Raw genomic sequence first — 20934 nt, 5'->3', positions numbered from 1 at the left:
TTCGCTTCTTATCTGTGAAGTTCAACTGCTCCAGTGTTGAGCCAAGTTCTTCAACCAACCACAAATATAATATGGACATCATAATAATAGTCAAACAAACGTTACTCACGGAGCTTGTCCTCTGGAGCAGATCAAACATCTTCTCTCCCCTCTTGTTGACATCCTCCTTGACGTTCTCATAGCGACGGTTGTCATCATCTGCCTTGGCCTGTACACCCTGCGCTCCTGCACCGGGGCTGAGCTTGGCCAGCTCTGGAGCGATGCGGTTCAGCTTGTTCACGTGCTGCTGCTTCTCAGCTACAGTTTGCTTCATGAACTGAGAGTAGAATGATGAGATTAATAAATGAAATACGTAAAGTTTCCCAAATAGTAAAATTATTGGATATTAAAAACATGGTATAGCATTGATGTTTCATCAAAATTTTAGGTCTGCTTGTTGGTACTTGTAAATTGTTAAATTTAATATGAAAGTTACATATGGACTAGACTCAGGCGAGTCTCTTCTTCATTTTCAAGTTCCAAGTGTACATGAACAGTATATTAAGAACATTCATATTCTATTACAGTTACACATACAAATACAAAGTTTGGAATTCATAAAATAATTGTAGCAAATTCTATTTAACTTCAATCAAGATTATATGAATTATTTTTTTGTTTTACCCATACTTTAAAGACTTCGCTGACAAATGGAATTCAAGTACATGTACATGTACGTGTACATACAATTCTCTAGATTAGATTCCATACAGGTGCATACGTACATACTGTATTTGTGTAGGTAAAGGACAATGTCAATTCAACCGATATCATTATCAACAAAATTTCAATTCCTAGGTCAGAGGTCATAGTTGACTCACCCTGTTATTGTCGACCTCTCTCCTGATCTCCTCTGCATCCAGTCCAGGTGGTTTGAGGTTCTTCAGGTCACCTTCGACCTCGTCCAACCACTTAGTCAACTCCTCGTGTGACTCGTTGAACTGCAGGGTCTGTGGCAACGCTTCTTCTAGGACCTCCACACGGTCAGCACTCCTGGCTGAGAGGTCATCAAACCTCTGCTTCAGGTCATTGGCCTGGGATTCAAGGCGGGCTTGCTGGCGTGGGTCAGAGGTCTGCTCGATGAGTGCTTCCGCCGCACCAAGGGTGTCCTGGACTCGGCTCTGCTTGCCAGTGATTTCCTTGTCAATGGCCTGGAGTAAACAAGATAAAGTGAGCTTTTAGCATATTCTGCACCTAAATCTAAACTGTCATCGGCAACAACATACATGTAAAATCTAAAAAGACAGGGACTAATTACCCAATGTGGTAAAATGGTACATGTATGATCAAGACAGGTACACAATAAATTGGCAAATAAAATTATTCCCAACCAAAATTAAAGACAAGTTAATTGTGAAACATTAACAGCACATCCATTCTGAGTTCATCAAATGCAGACAAGAAATCCCATCATTTTCAAGATCCACCATAATTCAACACATCACATAGTATTTCCCTGAAAACTGTTCTGTGTCTTACCTTTGCTTTTTTGAGTTGATCCCTAACACCATCGGGTTCTACACTGATGGTTTCCCTTGCCTGGGTCTGTTGTTGTCTGTCTGCTTCATCCAGCCATTTCAGAAGTCCATCCATGCTCTGTTGAACCTGCATGTAGAGAAAGTAATAAGGAATTGAAGAAAGGACCATTCCACATGTGATGTCTCTGGGTTTAATAGAGCTTGATTACTCACTGATTTTTGTTACCCTCTATTTTTTTTCTCATGTAATTGTGAAAATGATCATATGTTTTGTTCTAAAGCAGCAGCCCAACCAGTATTTTAATGTACATTTTATGGGACTACACTCCTTCATTTCATTCAAGTTTGTTTGTAATCGTACTTGTGTTTAAAATGTCTAAATTTGACACTGAACTTGAAATTCAAGAGTTTAAAATGAATTTGAACATTAAAATTGAAAAATTGAAAACTTTTTTTCCCTTTCTAACAGAAATGAAATTGAAACTGAATTCTAAAATTGGAATTTGAATTTTACAAATAGAAAATGAATTTCAATTTCAATTTCGATTCCTGAGACGGTGACCTTCGACCTGATCTCACCTTCTGAGCACCATCTAGAGCAGCACTGAGCCTGTACTCAATGTCCTTGGTTCTCGAAGCAAGCTCGTTGAAGCGTTGGTTATCATCGTTGAGTTGCTGCCTGATCTCAGCGGCTCCTTGGCCTGGGCTGAGCTCGATGAGGCGGGTACCCTTTTCGTTGAGCTCCTGCAGGATGGGGCGGTGGCGATCAATCTCGTCTTGCAGTTTCTGGAGGGTGTCAAGGAGAAGGCAAACATTCCAAGTAAGCAATGGAATGGATGATGAAGGAAATGGAGTTGGAAATTATCAAAAGACACAAACAGATACAAGTTGGTTCACTTTACTTGATGATTTAAAGGTACGAAATGTTCTTGGCATTTTGACTACCGGTTCTGAAAGGCAATGAATTGTTAAATATTTTGCCTTTCAAAATTAGGCAAAAAGTCTGATGTTTAAAGTACATTTAATTTTGTCTGGGTTTTGTACGGGAAAATGTTCATGTCGTATAAGTTTAGCAAAATTCTATGTGTACTACAGTACAAGAAATGGATATCATAAAAAACTATGAATCAATTTCAAAGGAAAGTCAGGAGATATTACTAAAGCCTTCTGGAATGGTTTTAAGCATTCTTATGATTCATACCTCTTGGACTGCCTTCTGTGTCTCCACGCTAGCTGAGGGGTCAAAGTTCCTCAGGTCCTGTTCGGCCTTCTTCAGCCAATCAGCAAACTCGCTCTGTAGGCGGTTGAACTCATTGGCCAATGGGACAGCCTGTTGTAGCTGGCTCAGCTGGTCTTCGCTCTTCTGGAAGATGTTGTCATAGCGATTCTGGATGTGATCCAGTTTCTGCTGTACATCGCTGACCTCTTTGCCTATAGGTAAAGAAATGGAATGCTTTAAAACAGTGTTTGGACTCATCTTTGGTTGTTTCTGAGAGGAGTATCTTATTTCAATTTTACCTGCTGACTACTAAATCTCTCATTCCTATAAGTTTAATACAGGAACCACCCGGTTTTGTTTTGGTAGGCAATGTATTAAAAGCAATGATGTAACATCATTTGCATTACAGAATTTTTTTTAAAGCTGTCAAGTGTCCCTCAAAACCATACTATAATACATGTGTACATTTACGAGGATGTTACATGTACAACTGTATACATCGTATGCATAAAAACTATTTAAATAGAAATGTCTGGAAGCTTTACATCTACGGGAGGGACCTTGTCATTGTTCTTCTAAGAGCAAAACATTTAGTTATTTGGAGTAAGTATGATGTAAGTATGCATTTGAATAATGGATTTAAAAAATGAGAAAAAAATAGGTCTGGATAATGCCAGCAGGTTTGTGCAATAGCAAACCAATGTACATGTACTTCTGCATTTAAATTAACATGCAGTGAAAAGTATTGTTAATATTCTTTACATATTTTTTAAACATCTCACCAGTGCATTGCCTGAGCAGATCTTGTCCATCCGATAGTACTTTCCTGATTTCCGGTTGACGATCAAGAACAGACGCATGTAATACCTGCAGACCCAAGTAGGACAAATGCCATGTTACAATGCAATCAATGATTCGGATCTATTAATAACTTCTTTCTACCGGTATGTATACATGTACATTAAAAAATGCAGTTTCCTTGATTACTCTGCATGTTCGTGTACATCCGTAAACCAAAGGAAGATATCACATTCCAATCTCTAATTATCTCTGTACTCACTTTTTCATTCACATGTACATGTAGGATGATCGAAATACACGTTACAAACATAGTACAAACAAAACCACAGCAATGATGAAATGTAATCTGCTTCGCATGTTTTACAGAGATGCAAGTGCTTTGAGAATGTTTGATTGGCACAGCTGGAATAGATTTATCACAAAACAAAATTATGAAATTCTAGATGCTTAAAGATCTTGCAAATTGCTGCATCAGATTCATAAGTAGTCATGCAAATATTTAGTAATGTAACATTGCTATGCCAACAAGTACATATAGCATACTTCCTTAAAATTGTAGTTTTATAAAATCATACAATAAAGGAAAGTAAAATTTAAGTAGCATGCAAATGGAAATCATGAAATATCTATAGTAATGCATGCTTCTACACTGCAAAGATAAAAAATGACTATTTAAAAATGATTTCACAAACATTCATGCACATGCTAGAAAACACAGACGAAATGCATAATGACCTAATGAATGGATTGGTAGTAAAAAATGATTATGCACTGTAAATATCTACTGAATATTCTAGATGATCATGTTCGCATATGAATACCAGTTATACATGTAATGTATGTTCATCTATTAATGAAATGCAGTACACCGGGACATCAAAATACATCTGTACATGAAAACTAGACCTACGAAAATGAAGGGGAAAAAAATCTCTACTAAATGAACAAGTAAATGAAATCCTTTAACAAATTATGATTAAAAAATTATGATAAATACAATTATGACTATAAAAATTATGATCAAATGTGATAAATACATAATCATGCAGTTAGACTACTATTACATGTATGGGAACAAAAATCATTGTAAAAATGATCTATAGAAATATAATGTATACAGGTGTTTACATCTACATGTACTAGAACATGTAAGAGAGAAAAATTGCACATGTACATACAGCACACAAGTATATGCTTGTGTACATGTATGTGTTAATAGAGGCATGGGATATGCAATGAGTTAGACAATTGAACATGACAATTGCACATGAAAAGAAGACAATCTTCTTCACTACCTCCACCATGAGTATAAAACAATAGAAGAAAGCCAGGCCTAAGATGACGATTGGAGAAGGGAAAAGGGCCTTTAATAAATCCAGATGTAAGAAAGATATGTGTAGCTTCCAATGAACCAAACAAAGAGAGAGAAAATCAGTTGAACACCAAGAATAACCAGAGTAACCAGTAGTTAGATGATGGCTCAAATAAGTAGGTTCCCAGAAAAGAACAGGATGAGAGTTTGGGGTTGGAATGAGTACCGTCTGGTTATCCAACTGCTTCTGGACGACTTCTGGATGGATAGATATCGGCTGCGGCCTGCCCAGCTTGCGCTCCATGTCTGTCAACCACCTCAAGAGGGCAGCCTCATCCTCACCGAACACCTGACTTGTAGCCAGGGCTCGGTTGAGGTCGACCTTCTTCTGGAGTGTCTTGTCGCGGATGTTATCGTAACGGTCCTGGACAGCATCAAGTCGAGTCTGGAGCGAGTCACGCTCTGAAGGAGACACCATTCGCTGCAGTTTTCGCCCTGCTGACATGGTTTCTCTGACGTCCGGGCCGTGGTTTTGGACATCTCTTTCCATGGCCTAATTCGGTGTTTGTTTCATAGGGGAGGGGTGCGAATTGTTAGTGGGTGTCTTTCGAGGAGGAATTGTGTGTTTAGTGAGGTCTGCCGAGAATAGTTTCTTTAGAGGTACAACGTATACACAATACAGCAAGGAATTAAGTGCTATACTGGCACATTGCACAACACATTTGACATGTAGGTACACAAAGAGAGGAAAGTCAACACATTGTAGCAGAGTGCATGAGATAAAATATGTTATCCTATATCTTTCTGCAATGGTTATTATTATCACAAGGTGGTTCACAAGGGGTAAAAACATGTAACAGCGACAGGTTTCCATTTTTATTTGTTGTTTGGAAAGGTCTGAAGATCAGCAACAGGTCAATATTCATTCCCACCCAAAATTATTTATAAAACCTCAGTCATAAAATGTGTTCAAAAAGGTTTTAAAAACATGGCTCAGATTACACCAGAGTGTATCTAAGAACCATGGAGCCCTTAAGCAAGGCATGCAGCCGGGCCACAAGGGACTTTGCACTTTGCATACATCCGTTCATACTTCTTCCATGTTCCGATCTTACATGTTTGATTTTTTATTTGTGTAACACCCTGGGTATCCCTACATAGAATTTCATTAGTATGTCCACGTACTCGTGTAAGGAGATACGATAGGTATCAGGACGATTGATAAATATTATGGGGCAAAAATCAAAGGGGAAATGGGTCGAACCACCAGCCATAGCCTTTACTAATTGAGTAGACCTTCTTCCAGTTCTTGTTAACGTTTCATTTCATTTGAAAACAAACACAATTTATTTGGTGTGGTTGATGAGTCATTGGGTCCCATGCATATACAGGGATAAGATTTGCAATATGCTCATTCATTTTAGACATGTTCATGTATGATACAGAGCAACTACATGTGTAAATCATAAGTTATGTTCATTCAATCATGCAAACACAATTCAAATGATTTGATACAAGCAAAGTTGTTTATTTTTTGTTGTTGTTGCTTGAAGTTACTGTACATGATTTTTTTTCTTGCATACATGTAAAAAGAATTTTTCTATTTACATTCACAATAATAATACAATAATGATGCAAAGAATAAATCTTTTTCATAATTACATGTATAAAGAAGCTTATATACAAAAAGGTTGTATCAAGCAGATTACAATAAAATCCCTTCAACATTTCCAAGAATTTGATAGTGCAACGTACATCAACATTTTAATAGCAAATGGAAACCAACAGTTTGTTTATTAATCTTTATATATATATGTAAGTTTTACTAGGGCATTAACATATATTTTTCTTTTCATTTTTTCAATTATGAAGATGCAATTTATTTCATTTTTAGCATAAGCTTTCAATATAAGTGTGAGAGACACAGATAAAAGCACTTTTAGTTTACTTGCATACATTGATTGCAGCTTTTGATTTTGTCAAATAAGATTTTGTTTTGTTAAACCTTACCTGTTGGTCCTGGATCTGTTTCTGGATTTGAGCCTTGTCCGTACTGACCGGCGGCTGTGATGCTAGTGACCTCTCCGTGGCGTCCAGCCATTGGGACAGCGGGGCGATCTGCTCGTGGAAGTCCTTGGCCGTCTTCTCTGTCTGCTCCAGCTTCTGGCGGCGGTCGCGCACAGCATCGACTAGCGCCCTCCAGCGGCGCTCCAGGTCAGAGAGCTGCTGTTGAATGCGCATGCGATCCTGAGGTTCGGACACCTTGGATAGTTGTTCACCCATCTCCTTCAGGGCATCAACGCTGGGCTCGCGATCAGTGATAAGACGATCAAGCAACTGCATAGAACAAGAACATTGCAAAGATATTTTAGCTGGGATGCCTTCAATAAACAGTATGATTTCAATCCATTAATGTTAAAAGAAACACATATCTCTGCAAATAGACTTTTCAAAGGAAACAAGGAAGGCAATCTTGGTTGAAGAATAGAATGTTTCCTACAATAGATATTCAGGTTTCTATAAGAAACTGTCGTTTCCCTCCAAAAGGTTTTCAGGTTTCAATGAGAAACTTCTGTTTCCTTTAAATAGGATTTACGGTTTCAACTGCTAATGGAAAACTCTTGGATTGGCATAATTATTATCAATGAATTACTACCCACATAAGATGTTCCAACATTTGATATCCCTAATGAATGTGAATGGTGGATGGTCCTTCCATACTATCACAGTCAACCTTTAACCCCAGACTGACCCTACACTGACCTGTTGCTCTGCGAGCTGAGCCTTGACCACCTTATAGTCTGAGGATGGGTCCTTCTGTGTGGAGACCAGGTCTTCTGTCTCTCCGATCCATCCCATGAGGGACTGAAGAGCCTCCTGGAACTTGCCGCAACGGAGGAGACCTTCGTTCAACTTGGCCTCGCGGTCAGAATTCTGAAATAATAGAAATTATCTGTTATTAAAAATTCTTAAAACAAGTTTAACTTCATATAAACGCATTGAAATTTTGATTTATAACTGATTGGGTAAGGAAAAACTGAAGATTGCAAGTGATTTCTTTCTTTCTTTGAATGTTGTTGAAATAAATTGGGATGAGTCGCATATATTCCTAATTCAACAGGAATCTGTTATTACAGATTATCATAGTCCCTGATGTTATTATATATTACTATTCATAGAGCAACTGTTAATTGTTGCTACATGAACATGTACCTGTATGTCAATAAACGTTGATGAAAATGTAGTTCATGTAAAGCTAGAGGAATATTCTGTGCAAAGTAGAGTTGATTTTTTTCAGACCTTGGGTTCAAGACCAGATTTTATCTCTTCTAAATCGTATTTACTTTTAATACATGTACAATTAGTGAGAAGTTAGAAGCAATTTCTGCCTAGGTACCTTTGCATGTAGTCTGTTCCACCTGTCGTTCATGGCCTCCATGTCACCCTCAAGTTGGTTGGTATTGACCCTTGGTTCTGCACTCTGTACAAGGCTCTGTCCAACTCTGTTGGCATCCCTCAACCTCGGTACCAATGGTTCCACAAAGTTCCTCATGTACGTCTTAAACTCCTTCTGCTGCTGTTTGACGGTGTCGACATCGGCGCCGACAGGCTTCTGCAGCATTTGTGCCGATTCAGCCTTGCCGAGGAGCTCGTCAACCTCACCCATGGTGTGCTTGAGATCTTGCATGCGTGATGTCGTGCGTTCGACGTCGTCCTGGCGCTTGTTGGCGCGCTCGCGCAGTCGCTGCCAGCGTTTGTTGAGGTTGTCGAGCTGCTCACGGAAGCTGTCTGAGTCAGTGAGGTAACCTCGGTCGATGATGTCGCGGAAGACACGATCAGCCTTCAGGAGGGTCTTCTTGATGTCTTCCAGATTCTGTTGATATTTCTGTGGACAAAATTAAAAGCACAAATTGAATGCTTATATATTGTACAGGTTCACATTTAAAGTGACACCATTGAACTTTGTAATCGTAACATCTTCCTGACACAAACATTTCAAAGTTCAAATGGATGACTTTATTAAAGCATACCAGTAATAAATGTAATTGCACAAGGGTTGAAATGACTAAAAACTCTTATAAGCTCATTTGTTTGATTACAACAAAAAAAGGGTTGAGACTACTGATAGACTACCTGTATAAACATTGCTAAAGAAAGATATGAATTAATGAAAAATAAGTAAATAGTTAAAAAATAGAAATAAAATAAAATGTACAGTATTTTAAAAGAAATTTGTGACAGTATAAAGCAAAAAAACATTTCCTTACATCAATCTCATCTGCCTGGGCCGCCAAGGTGTCGAGGTCCCTAGCAACGGGAGCCATCTTGTCAAGTCCATCCTCAGACTCTCCCAGCTGGAAGTTACAGTCGTTCAACATGGACTGATGATAGATAAAAAGGAAAGAATTTTGAAGATGACTTCAGATCCAGATACACATGGACAACAACTTCAAAACAGTAATACTCATACTTGTAAAAGTCATAGAGTACCGAAGCTGTGACGTCATAAAAATCTAATTTTAGAATTTCTCAATTTGTTCTTCACTTTCCAAAAGAGCATCAAAAATAATGTCCAAATGTCGAAAAACCATCTGAATAAATATATTTCCTATAGGAACTCAGTGTTATTTGCTCTGGCTCGTAATGGTTAGCCAGTGACCTTCAACCTACCTGGAATGAGAGGATCTCTTGGTTTCCAGCCTCCAACTGACCGTACCTATCCTTGACCAAACCCTTCAGCTTCTGGTAGCGCTTGACCACACCATCCACGTCATCACCCACTGGGGTGGTGTCGGCTCGTGGGGGCGCTGCAGCCATTAGACCACTGCTGTTGTCCTGGACCTTGACGATGGCTTGCTCCATGCCGTCGACCTCGTCTTGCAAAGCCTGGGGGGAGGGGAGAGTACAGTTAGTATGTGTTCAGTATGTAATGGAAGGTTACTTCTAAGGAATTTCAGGAGTAAAAAATTTGTTTTCCTTTTTTGGTCTAATATTCATTCCAAACTCGTAACATTGTAAAAGCTTTAACACGCTGACTACTGAATTCTCTCATTTCCATAGGCCTGTTACAGAAAAACACTATGAATGATACCAACAAAAAATTGTAAGGGATGAACAGAATGGATGCAATACAGATTAGGACTAGAAAGGAGAGAGTAATTGTAAAAGACATCTTTAATGTAAAACAGTCAGCATTAGGCCTGCACTAATGCAGGAGGTTAGTTTATTTATGTCATGTATCTCTTTGAATAAGTGAAGATGATTCTAATTTGTACTTTACAGGACTTTCTAAAAGGATCTTTGACAGATGAAGCTTCTTACCTTCAGTTTCTGGAGGTTCTTGGGGTCCAGTTTGCCTGGTGCATCATGTAAAGCTAGCTGCTCTTCAAAGTTGGCCAGTGAGATCTGAGACGTGTTGACGGTGTCGTGGAAGTCGTTGAGGCGGTTGTGGAAGTCTTCTAGGATTGCAAGCTGTTCTTGAAGATCTATGGAAAGGATCAAACAAGAGATTCAGAATCAACATCTTCATGGGAGAAGTTATGATATCTTTGACCATGATCAACAATAGATTCTTTGATAACTTTTATGTAAAGCGATGTAAAACAACAGTTAGACTTTTTTCATGTGAAGTCTATCATGATTTTATTAGCAGTGCTTTATGAAAATGTCTAATCTCTACATGTATATCACAATCATTCACACGGTTGTACAATCTTTCACATCCTTTTTGTCTCTCTTGTACAATCTCTCATCTCCTATTTCCATTCTTTCTTACCCTTCTCTAGCTCATCCCATCTCCTGTTGGCCTCTCCGACTTGGTCCTTGATGAAGGGGTGGTCGATGTCGGTCCTTGAGATGAGTTGGTCCGCTGAGTTGTTGACTGCTTCGTGGTGGTCGCGATGGTTGTCAATGTCCTCTTGGAGTTGCTGTTGGTACAGGAAATGGGTATATCATTTAATTGAATATATATGTCATGTGTATGAAGGAAAACTTGTTTCATCCTCACAATTATAAAATCCTCCTTGTAAATCATTGCAAATTTATGAGGTACACATTGGTTTGTTCATATTGTGGTTTAGATTAAGGCTGTCATCATTATCATATTACCGGTTCATGTTCGATATAACTGTTTTTTTCATGAAAAAATGTTCCTATAATATGAAAATACAGTACATACATACACTTGACAACAAGAAATGCACTTTGATGATAGAACAATGTCTGCTCCTAGGAATTGGTCAATGTTTTCATGAATGAATGTACGTCTCCTTTGAAATCATAATGTAAATATTTGTTCTAAGTTCTACACTGCATTTTTACTCACTTTGATGAGTTCATACTGTCTCCTAACCACGTTAGGCTTGGCCGTCACCGGTCCCAGCGAGCTCATTCTATCCTCAGCACTCCTCAGCCAAGGCAAGAACTGGTTCAGCTCGTCCGAGTACACCTTGGCCTTCTCGTTGGCCTCCTTCAGCCGCTCGCCGCGCTGTGTGGCCCTGTCGTTGACAGAGTTCCACTTGGTTTGGAGGGAGTCACGTTTGCCCTGGAGTTCATTCTTCTCCGCGGGGCTGTCTGCTTCGTCCTTGAGGGAGTCGATCTTCTCAAGCATGCGCTCGTAGGTGTATACTTGTTTGACGATCTCTTTGGGTATCTCCTGTATGGTGGGATGGGAAGGGAATCAAGTTTAAAATTGAATGGAAATGTTCTGAACTGGCCATCTTTATCAGTTCCTTTATTCCAATAACATCGATACCATAAAGCACTACAAATATCTTTTTTTTTAACGGTATCTTCCCTTTAACTCTATCTATGCTTAAATTGGTATTTGATAGAAACATGTTTATGATCAATGCAGTAGGTGGAACTACACAAGATGAATAACGTGCAAACACATGACAGCATTTCAGACTTATAGGTCTATGTTCCTCTTATGATCTTTGTTCGACGGATTTACTCGACAGAGTACCAAGGGTTAATAGAAGAGAAGACTGGTACCCTACCTCATGCTCAACCACCTGTCTCCTGAGTACCTCTGGTTTGGCTGAGATGGGTTTGACTTGGTTCAATTCCTTGTCCTTAGTGTCCAACCATCTCAGCATGCTGCCATAGGATTCCTCAAAGTCTCTCGACTGCAGAAGGGCGGCTTGGAGTTTACCCTGCCTCTCATCTACAAGTACAGAAAGTTTCCACAATGATGGATAATCAATTTGATCATAATACAATGACAATGATAAGTAGACTGATCCTTTGACATATATATGTGAGGGAAAGCTAAAGGTACCTACAAAGTAATAATATGTCCTTAGCTTTAAGCCCTGCTGCCCTAAGATGCTGAACGTATTTAAGATATTAACAGTAATTGTTGTGACAGGTGTTTCTCTTTGAAAGTGTTCTATGCGAAACTGTACATAACAATCACCTCCTGTCTATAATGATTCTTTTCTTGTGTTCCTTGAGCATTACATGTAATGAAAGCAAAGGATTAGTGTAGCCAAGAAAGATATGAAAACAGAGAGCAAAGAAATATACCAAGTTTATGGCAGAGGTCGTTGTACGGTGTCCTGACGCTCTCCAGTTTCAGCGTGACTTCTGCCTTGGCAGTCAGTTCAGGATTGAGTTCAGTCAGCTCCCTGTGTGTCTCTGAGAGCTTATCTTGCTGGGGTTTACGGCGGTCAGCCTCTCGTTGAAGGTTCTGGTGATAAAAGAGGGGAGAGTTGTGTCATAGGGAAACTACAAGGTACACGTCCCACAAGTTACAAAGAAATTATGAACCTAAACTGACACCTAAAGTATTATTTACTTGTCATTGTGTCTGATCTAAGCTCTAATGTAACAAAAGCCATCAGATATGCTAAAACCTTAGAGGTATTCTGTAATGTATGAGACAAAAATAGCTTGGACAAGCCCTATAACAAGCCACAGCATCACTGTTGTTAATGTACGTTGGTTTTATTAACATCGTTATCTTCATTTGCGAATTATTAATATCACTCTTAGCATCAAGTTTAAGCTTAAAGAGTTGAGTATATCATTTCAGTAAATCATTGATGCCATCATTGTATCTGAAACTCGTCTCCATGACGACCTACCTTAGTCTCCTCCATCTGCTGCCTGACGACCTCTGGGCTGTTGCTGATGGGCGCCAGGTTGGAGATCTTATTCCTGAAGTCAATCAGCCAGTCGGAGCTGTCCTGGAGGATATCGTGGAAGTGCTCGCTCTTTCGCAGCACATCGTCGATCTTGCCCTCCCTGTCGTCCAGCTGGCCCTTGAGGGCGTCCCACTGGTTCTTGAGGTCCGCTACCTGCTGTTGGATGGGCGAGGTGGTGCGTGACCTGGGGTCCTGCTTGTCCACGATCGCCTGGCCGGCCTCAAGGAGTTGCTCCATCTGTGGCTCATGGGCAGCGAACTCTTCTTGCAGAACCTACGAAACAAAACAAATATGTCACGTTAAATCATTACATGGCTAAGTTATCATGCTTGATAGTACATTAGTACTGGACAGTTGTCCAAATGTGCAGGTGTACACACGTAGGTTGATTAACATTTCATTTGATGTTAACTCGTTAGTTCTCAAATTCCTCCATTTCACACAAGATACATGCTGCTAAAAGTTCCTCCATTAGTGGTTCTTTGGCATAGAACTCCTCTCGCAGGACCTACACACATGAATACCAACAAAACATACAACATTCTATATCAAATCACAACATGGCTATTGCATACAGGTATGCAAGTTATTTCTAATACATGTACCAGTACATGTATGTCCTTTTCCGGTAGAGAGGTGTTTAAATGTACATTAACATATATATCCTTTGGTATTCATTCAATATTAACTTGACGGTCCTCTCTTTTCTCTACTTGATATCATGGATACACATGAGAAAAAGAAAGTGGGAGAGAACAAGAGAGAGAGGGGGAGAGAGCGAGAGAGAGAGAGAGAGAGAGAGAGAGAGAGATAGAGAGAGAGAGAGGAATGAGAGAGATGGGGAGTGAGAGAGAAAGGGGGAGTGAGAGAGAAAGGGGGAGAGAGAGAGAGAAAGGGGGAGAGAGAGAGAGAGAGAGAGAGGGGGGAAGACAGACAGAGAAAGACAGAGAAAGAAAGAAAGAGGGACAGAGAGGGAGAGAAAGAAAGTGAGATACGGAAACAGAAAGACAGAGCATGAGAGGTACATAAAGTATGATATAGAGGAGAGAGGGAGAGAGATAGAAGGGGGTAGAGAGAGGGATAGATGTAGAAATCTATATCAAAGCATACCACATATACATGTAATGTACTATTCGACATGTATCACCATGGGACTTTATTCCTAACCCTGTTAGATAATGATCACATTCTTTGGTGCATGCGGTAATGTATATATACATAAGATACTCAGTCTTTGAGAGCTTCTTTACAATACACTTCAAAATCTCCAGATTTCAACTTTGGTTACCATGGATACAATGAAAATACAAGAAACATACCCTTCCATCCCTTGTAGAAAGTAGAGTTTGCTTTTTAAAAAAATATTGACACTTTATTTTGTGTAAACCCTCACCAAGTGTATACAGAAAATTGTAACTCTCAAGGCATTTTTGTTGTTTATTCATTGGAAAATGAGTCAATATTTGCCTGTGTGAAACTTGATAGTTTGAGCCAAAGCTCACAGTTGGGCAATGGTCTTTTCAAGAATTCTGTTGAAAAATTGTGACTCACCTAAACTTTTTTCTCTTTCTTTCTTTCTTTCTTTCTTTCTTTCTTTCTTTCTTTCTTTCTTTCTTCCTTTCTTTATAGAAGCTTAGGTTATTTATAATAATTATATATATGTACATGTATGTACAAGCATACTAAAGGGAAAGTTCTTTATACTCCAAATGCTCTGAAGGACTGTTCTTTCCAAGGTTCCATTTTTCTCACATCTCTTCAGAGGTGTCTATGAATGGCTAATTACAAGGTCCTCATGAATATAACTGCGCCATGCTTTTGTTCTCCACAGGAAACACAGGTGTGTAATCCCAAGAATTAAAACAGTTATGTGGGTATTGGATCAAGCCATACAATGGATTAGCACCTAATTCAACAAAGTGATTAGAGGTCGTTGGAACAGTGCTCTTGAAATCCACTTCAGGCGTGTTTCCATTAGCTCCAGCTTTCAAACACCCTATTTATAATTCTGATGTTAGAAAATTAACACCATCAAAGACTATTTGTTGCTACATGTGGGTTTGCTTCAAAGTTAGGATATAGATATATTTAGTCAGTTACTTCACTGTGAGTCTAGCAGGAGAAAGGGTGGCACGTTCTGGATGTATTACCCATGAAAGAGTCTGCAACATGTGTTTGGCCAACTTACTGGGAAAACACACTTCTGACTTGGGTACTCATGCTCTGTATTTAGAGCAAACAGGGATCATTGGACTTGGGGTATGAAGACGGGGGAACTTCAAATTTAAACAATTTTCTCGAAAAGCACCAATTGGTCTAATGTTTCAACCTCAAGTTTCTTGGTCTAATGGAAAAGAGACTTAGGAAATTGGACAGGAAACTCCTCAAGATTGTTAACTCCTAACATGGCCATTTCAAGCAATCTAATGTCAGCATCTCGACCCCTTTCCAAGTGCCTCAACTTTACTCTTACGAATAATCCCCATGTCCCACTTACATTTTGGACCATCCTGCAAATAGAAACTGTTTTGAAAGTTTGGAATGGTTTTGTAGGTGGGATTTCAAGAGCTTGAGCATGTGTGCAGTACATCTTTGGAAGAGTATTTGTCTAGGGGAGTGCTTTGATCTGTATTCAGACCAAGCAATAGACCTTGTAAACTCTCACAGAGTCAAGAGCAATTGAGGAATTGTATGTCTCTCAAGGATAAGGTTCGTATCTTTTGAAACCCATGCTAAAGTTGAGGTAATACAAAAGCATTTAATGACACAGGTAAAAAAAAGGACTTCCATTACACGATACATACATGTCTATTAAGAGTTTTAACACAACATAAATTCATCTTCCATTATAAACACGTATCAACATTTATATTATTTTTATTGGACGAAATCACATGAATCTCCTGAAAAGATTACTTGGTCAAAGCAGTACCAGAGATTCAAAGGGTACTTGGGTAGATGAACTTGCAAATAAGATTTTTAAAAAATAAAAATAAAATTTAAAAAAAATGCCATTACCTCTACTTGGAGTTTCTGGTTCCTTAGGATGCCTGGTTCCACACCGATGGGTCCAAGAACTGAAGCCATCCTTTCCTTCTCTCCCAGCCATGTCTTGAGACGATTGTGGGCCGTCTCGAAGTCACTCAGGCTGTTGATAGCACTCTCCAAGTCCTGTGTCCTCAGCTTGGCTTTCTCCTGTAACCTTAGCCATCTCTCCTCTGTATCCCCAACCAACGCGGAGCGTAAGGAAGCATCAGGTGGCGTGGAAGGTGGATGAGGCCCAGATCGTCCCGCCGGGTCAGGTGATAGTGGTGGTGGTTGTTTTGGAGCGGTGTGCACGTTCGGAGGCGGCAAGGATGTCGGGAATTCCGGAGAGTATCCGAGGAAGGTGTAGAAGAACGGTTTGGAAGGTTGAGAGGGCGGTGACGGTGTGCGATGTTGAAGGTTCACATAGTGGGCAAAAATGATACAAATGCAGAGGAGAATGAGTGGAATGAAATAGAGCACAAAGAACTCTTCAAATATAAACGGCATTGTCGAATCACATCATAGGTTACACAGCATCAATGAAAGTGTTTTCAAGAGTATGACGAGGCTCTGGAGATACTGTTCATGGTGCTAGCTTGCCAGTCAGAGAATGTTACATTGTTATTTTTCGGTTGCCAATACTCCTTTTGACAAACCATACAATGTACACAAGTTCTCTGGACAAAAAAAGTTTTGCGGATGTATATCATAGAGGGTGCTGGAAGTCAAATGATAACATAGCTCATCCTGAAGAATGTTTTCAATGTTGCTTTCCTTCCTACTTTTTTCTGTACTGTATTCAAATGTCAAATTTAGATACCATGGTACATATCTGTGTATTCAATGAGGAGTCAATATGTTTTCATGTTTTCATATTTTCCAAGTGTAATCTTATGAATGGGTATGAAGTAGTAGAGTTTTTTTGTTTTAATGTAATAAATGTACATTTATATGTATTTGTGTTGTTTGTATTGTAGAATTCAATCTTCCCACTTTTTTCCATCTCATTGAGTAGTTTTGAAGTTAATATTAAACAATAGATCAATGGCTTGAAACTCAAAACACAAATATTTAGGTCTGTAGATTTTTTTTAAAATTTTAAACAGAGTCTGGTTACATAACCATATGCCTCTGTAACTCTTGAAGGACATTTCCTTGAAATAATTATACTGGACTTACTTTGGCAACAAAAGAGATATTCAGTATATTACACTGAATGGGTTAAATGGACAGTGGATAAGTCATAAGTGGAGTGAGATCAGAAAGGAATCTTCATTTCATTGCCTCAGCATTTCCAAGAAGTACTAGAGAGAAGAAAATCAATGTTTATTTGCATATAAATTATTAAGCCCTTAGGATGGCTGGGAAGAGAATAACAAAAAAGGAATAAAGGGAGGATTTTCTTCTTTTCATCCAGGTAGGCTTGTTTTCTACATTTGACAATCAAAATGCAATTATAGATTCCAGATGACCCCCATCCCAAAATACCAGTAGGTTCTGGTTAATCTCTACTGCTTTGGTCACAACCAGCCGTGCGTCTTTTTGCAAGTGGGTGTGGATCCGCAGCTTGGACCGGGTCCGTAGGCCAACTCCTGGGCTTTGCACATCCTTCTTACGATCCCTCTTGGATGCCTTGCACCCCGCTCAAGAACATATACTTCCCCCTTACCTATATGAAATCTTGAGCCGAAATGATAACCCTCATGCAGGCGCCGTGCAACTAACGTGCGATGCGTTACGGCTCCGTATGGCTGTGCACATGCTACAGGGCTCTTGGAGACCACCGTAAAAACCCTGTGCGATGTACGCAAGAGGCCCCTGCGGTAGGTTAGCATGGAGTACAATTGCCGCACGTGTCACCTGCATTCATCAAACATCATGGCACCACATACAGTTTACTTGACATGTCCAAAGGGCCCTTACATGTACCTGTTGCATGCTCATGCGTGGCTAGATATAAATGTGCAGGCACGTGCATTGGACGCAAGGGTTTTCTGCGAAATCAATCGGGGATAATTGTACACGGCCAATTGTGACCATGGATTAAAGAACCTAGTACAGTACCTACCTCCTATTATTGCAAGTGTTGCATAACTATCTTATAGATTGCTATTGAAAAGAAGTCCTTTTTAGCTCACCCAACTACATCAAGGAATGCAATGATGAAGAAGTACAATAACAAAGCAGGGGTCTACTTTCCAGGGACCAAGACATTAACAAAAGCACAGGAAAGCCAATAAGGAGTACGCTATTTTGTAATTGGGTGGGGTAAGGGATTATTGATTTTTTTTTTAATCTTTCTGTCATGTCTGTTTGAAGTAGCAAAGAAGAGTCAAATATACCAGTACCTTTACAAGTGAGAAGTAATTTTACGTTTTAGTTCAACAACAAATTACAATGTATTTCCATTAAAAGAATCCTTGTTTCATGTACGTTTACTGTTATAGTTTTATTACAGCATTGCTGCAGTATTGAATCCTGAATCCATGGGAAAGATTTTGTTTTTGTTATGGTCCAATTCTGATAGTACATGTACACTGTGTTAACCAAACTGCTTTTTTCATATCTATTCTACAGAAACATGATTCATACACTTTTATATGTTGAATTATTGAATTTGATGCTAATGTGTTATTATGTGTATGACAGCATATTAATTATGGTTATGTTGTTTGTTCATTTTATTTTGTTTTGTTTTGTATTTCTTTTATTTGTTTCTTTGTTATTGCTGCTTTGCTTTAATTTATAAAGCTACATGAACAAGCTCATAGCTCCTTCATCCACTAGAAATCCTCAAAAAATGATTCACAAGGGATGATCACGGGAGACAAAAAACTTGATCAAAACCACAAGCTCCTGCTAAATATGCTGAAGTTATTCCATGATATCCCCATTAGTATGGATCCTGTGTACACAGTGAAACCTTATCTGAACAGATGTTCCAATTCTACCACAAGTCTATATGCTCACAATATGATGATGCTTTCCAAAAATAGCAAATACAGAGAGATAAGATAACACAAAGATCAATCTTAATCGACAAGCAAATTTAGCTCCATTCCAATATACTGAAGTTGTGCATCGAAAGTAAAATGCTTTCCAGTTTGAGATTACAATGTAAAGTTTGTGGATCTCCTGTTCCAATATGATGATACACACAGGATATACATGTACATCCTTCAACATAAGCTGTGTAAAATTTAATATTTCATCCTCTCTCTATTCCAGCTACCAGGCTTTGTCCATTCAACAACTGTGGTTAATTGACAAGATAATATTTGACACGGACAGGCTGCTAACAGATCCCAAACATCTGAAAAATGCCATGCAGCTGACCAGGGCGATAACACCGGCCAGCAGGAGCAGAAGATAGGAGGATGCTATCACCCATGGAACGCATCCCGCCCGTGGTATTGGTATCAGATGGATGCGGGGGAGATGGAGAAGAGCAAGTTGTGACAAGATAAGAGCAGGGGCATATCATGTCTGATAGAATATGATGGGAACTGTTTAAATCTATCAAAGTGCATGTCAAAGTTATGATAATACACATCATGAAGCTGATATCAATTTGGGAACTTCCGGTACTATATCAGTGCTATTTCTGGGAGGGGGAGGGGATTTTTAAAGAGAAGGCCTTCAGGCCCACATGTTTATTAATAACTCTGAGGAATACAACGATATGCTGTAAAAGTAGAAACTTATGGTCAATTAAAAAAAATCGCAAAAATTCAGCAAAGTAAATTCGATGATTCCATGGCATGATACTTTTGCAAATCTGGACCACCAATGCAATTTGTGAGTTTCATGCATACACGAAAGTGCAGTTGAGGTTCTACATACAGAATATAAATAAAGACAAGGGGTCATCAAGGGTCATTTACTCATTTATCATTGTGAGTGTCTCCGTCTCTCATAACCATGTAGGTCCACGACTACATTGCAGATCATGAAGGAATGCATTAATCTACTGTCTGGACTTGGTCTATTACAGATGTTTACCTGTCACATGCACTAAAGAACCGAGAAGATCTCAACAGAAATCTTTCTCCTTAAACCGATGCCCCATCAGACTGCATGTGACATTTGCACACTTGCAGTGACCGTGTAGCTGTCATGCTATGAGCGGTGATGATGATGATTGATGGGCGATGGGCTATGGGTAATATCTGGAAGAGGGGGTGGGGATTGGTAGGCAAGATTCTTGGTATCTCTTGGTATCTTTTGGTATTATACTAGCAGACACTACACTGTAAATGAAAACTTTGTATTAAAGGTCTACATGAATGCTGCATCTTCATTAACTGATAGACCAGTGATGATTGACAGGTGATGCAGTTGCCATGGAGGAGAAGGAGGAGGAGGAAGAGGGGAGGGGAAGGAGGATGGGAGAAGGAGGAGGGGAGGAGAAGGAGGAGGGGAGGAGAAGGGTGTGTAACATGCCTAGCATCTCCATTTAACTTCCAACTTCATAACCACCAAGGAGAAAAAAGGAGAGTTGTGGCACCCCTTAGCATCCCCTCCTCATGCAGACGGGGGCAGTCTAGCTTGTCTGGTATCAGACTGGTAGAACATGAAACTAACACACATGGAATGGTAGGAATGAGACCACATGGTTTAACCCACTGTGACCCACAGTAGGATGATTAGACTCATCCGCCAGAGGTTTCCTTAGACTATTATCTGTCTGTACTGTAAAAAGAAAGACATATAAGCCTATTCATTTCACCATGGACCAGACTCCTTTAAATCATGCAGACAAAAGGCTCTTCCAGAAAATACCATCTAATGATTTGTCGAGCATGAAAACAGATAAGAGACACATTTACAGAAATTGATTTGTATCTTAATTTGTTTACCGGTATATATATATATATATATATAATACAAATATTTTAAATGAATATG

At 39.3% G+C, this 20934-nt stretch overlaps 1 protein-coding gene across 3 annotated transcripts in view; it reads right to left on the bottom strand.

The window, feature by feature from the left end:
• Positions 1-20934, bottom strand: part of LOC756550 (microtubule-actin cross-linking factor 1) — a 68495-nt gene that overhangs the window by 23280 nt on the left and 24281 nt on the right. The window contains exons 1-20 of one of the 3 annotated variants that reach the window (XM_011676851.2): positions 17696-17922; positions 16018-16217; positions 12940-13272; positions 12380-12542; positions 11851-12017; positions 11175-11504; positions 10626-10776; positions 10172-10335; positions 9521-9736; positions 9118-9231; positions 8247-8735; positions 7613-7783; positions 6860-7186; positions 5076-5402; positions 3519-3603; positions 2719-2948; positions 2097-2303; positions 1519-1644; positions 861-1190; positions 110-316 (exon numbers count right to left, since the gene is read on the bottom strand). In XM_011676851.2, coding sequence (XP_011675153.1) covers positions 110-316; positions 861-1190; positions 1519-1644; positions 2097-2303; positions 2719-2948; positions 3519-3603; positions 5076-5402; positions 6860-7186; positions 7613-7783; positions 8247-8735; positions 9118-9231; positions 9521-9736; positions 10172-10335; positions 10626-10776; positions 11175-11504; positions 11851-12017; positions 12380-12542; positions 12940-13272; positions 16018-16217; positions 17696-17861 — 4503 coding nt within the window. In that variant the 5' untranslated portion in view covers positions 17862-17922. Of the gene's footprint in view, positions 1-109; positions 317-860; positions 1191-1518; positions 1645-2096; positions 2304-2718; positions 2949-3518; positions 3604-5075; positions 5403-6859; positions 7187-7612; positions 7784-8246; positions 8736-9117; positions 9232-9520; positions 9737-10171; positions 10336-10625; positions 10777-11174; positions 11505-11850; positions 12018-12379; positions 12543-12939; positions 13273-16017; positions 16218-17695; positions 17923-20934 lie in introns of those variants that run through there. The other 2 variants (XM_001195605.4, XM_011676857.2) reach the window with 2 other exon arrangements.

Source organism: Strongylocentrotus purpuratus, unplaced genomic scaffold (genome assembly GCF_000002235.5).
Source record: "Strongylocentrotus purpuratus isolate Spur 01 unplaced genomic scaffold, Spur_5.0 spur5_scaffold_13, whole genome shotgun sequence".
In the NCBI taxonomy this organism is placed as follows: Eukaryota; Metazoa; Echinodermata; class Echinoidea; order Camarodonta; family Strongylocentrotidae; genus Strongylocentrotus; species Strongylocentrotus purpuratus.
This window is presented reverse-complemented; position numbering and strand designations above follow the sequence as displayed.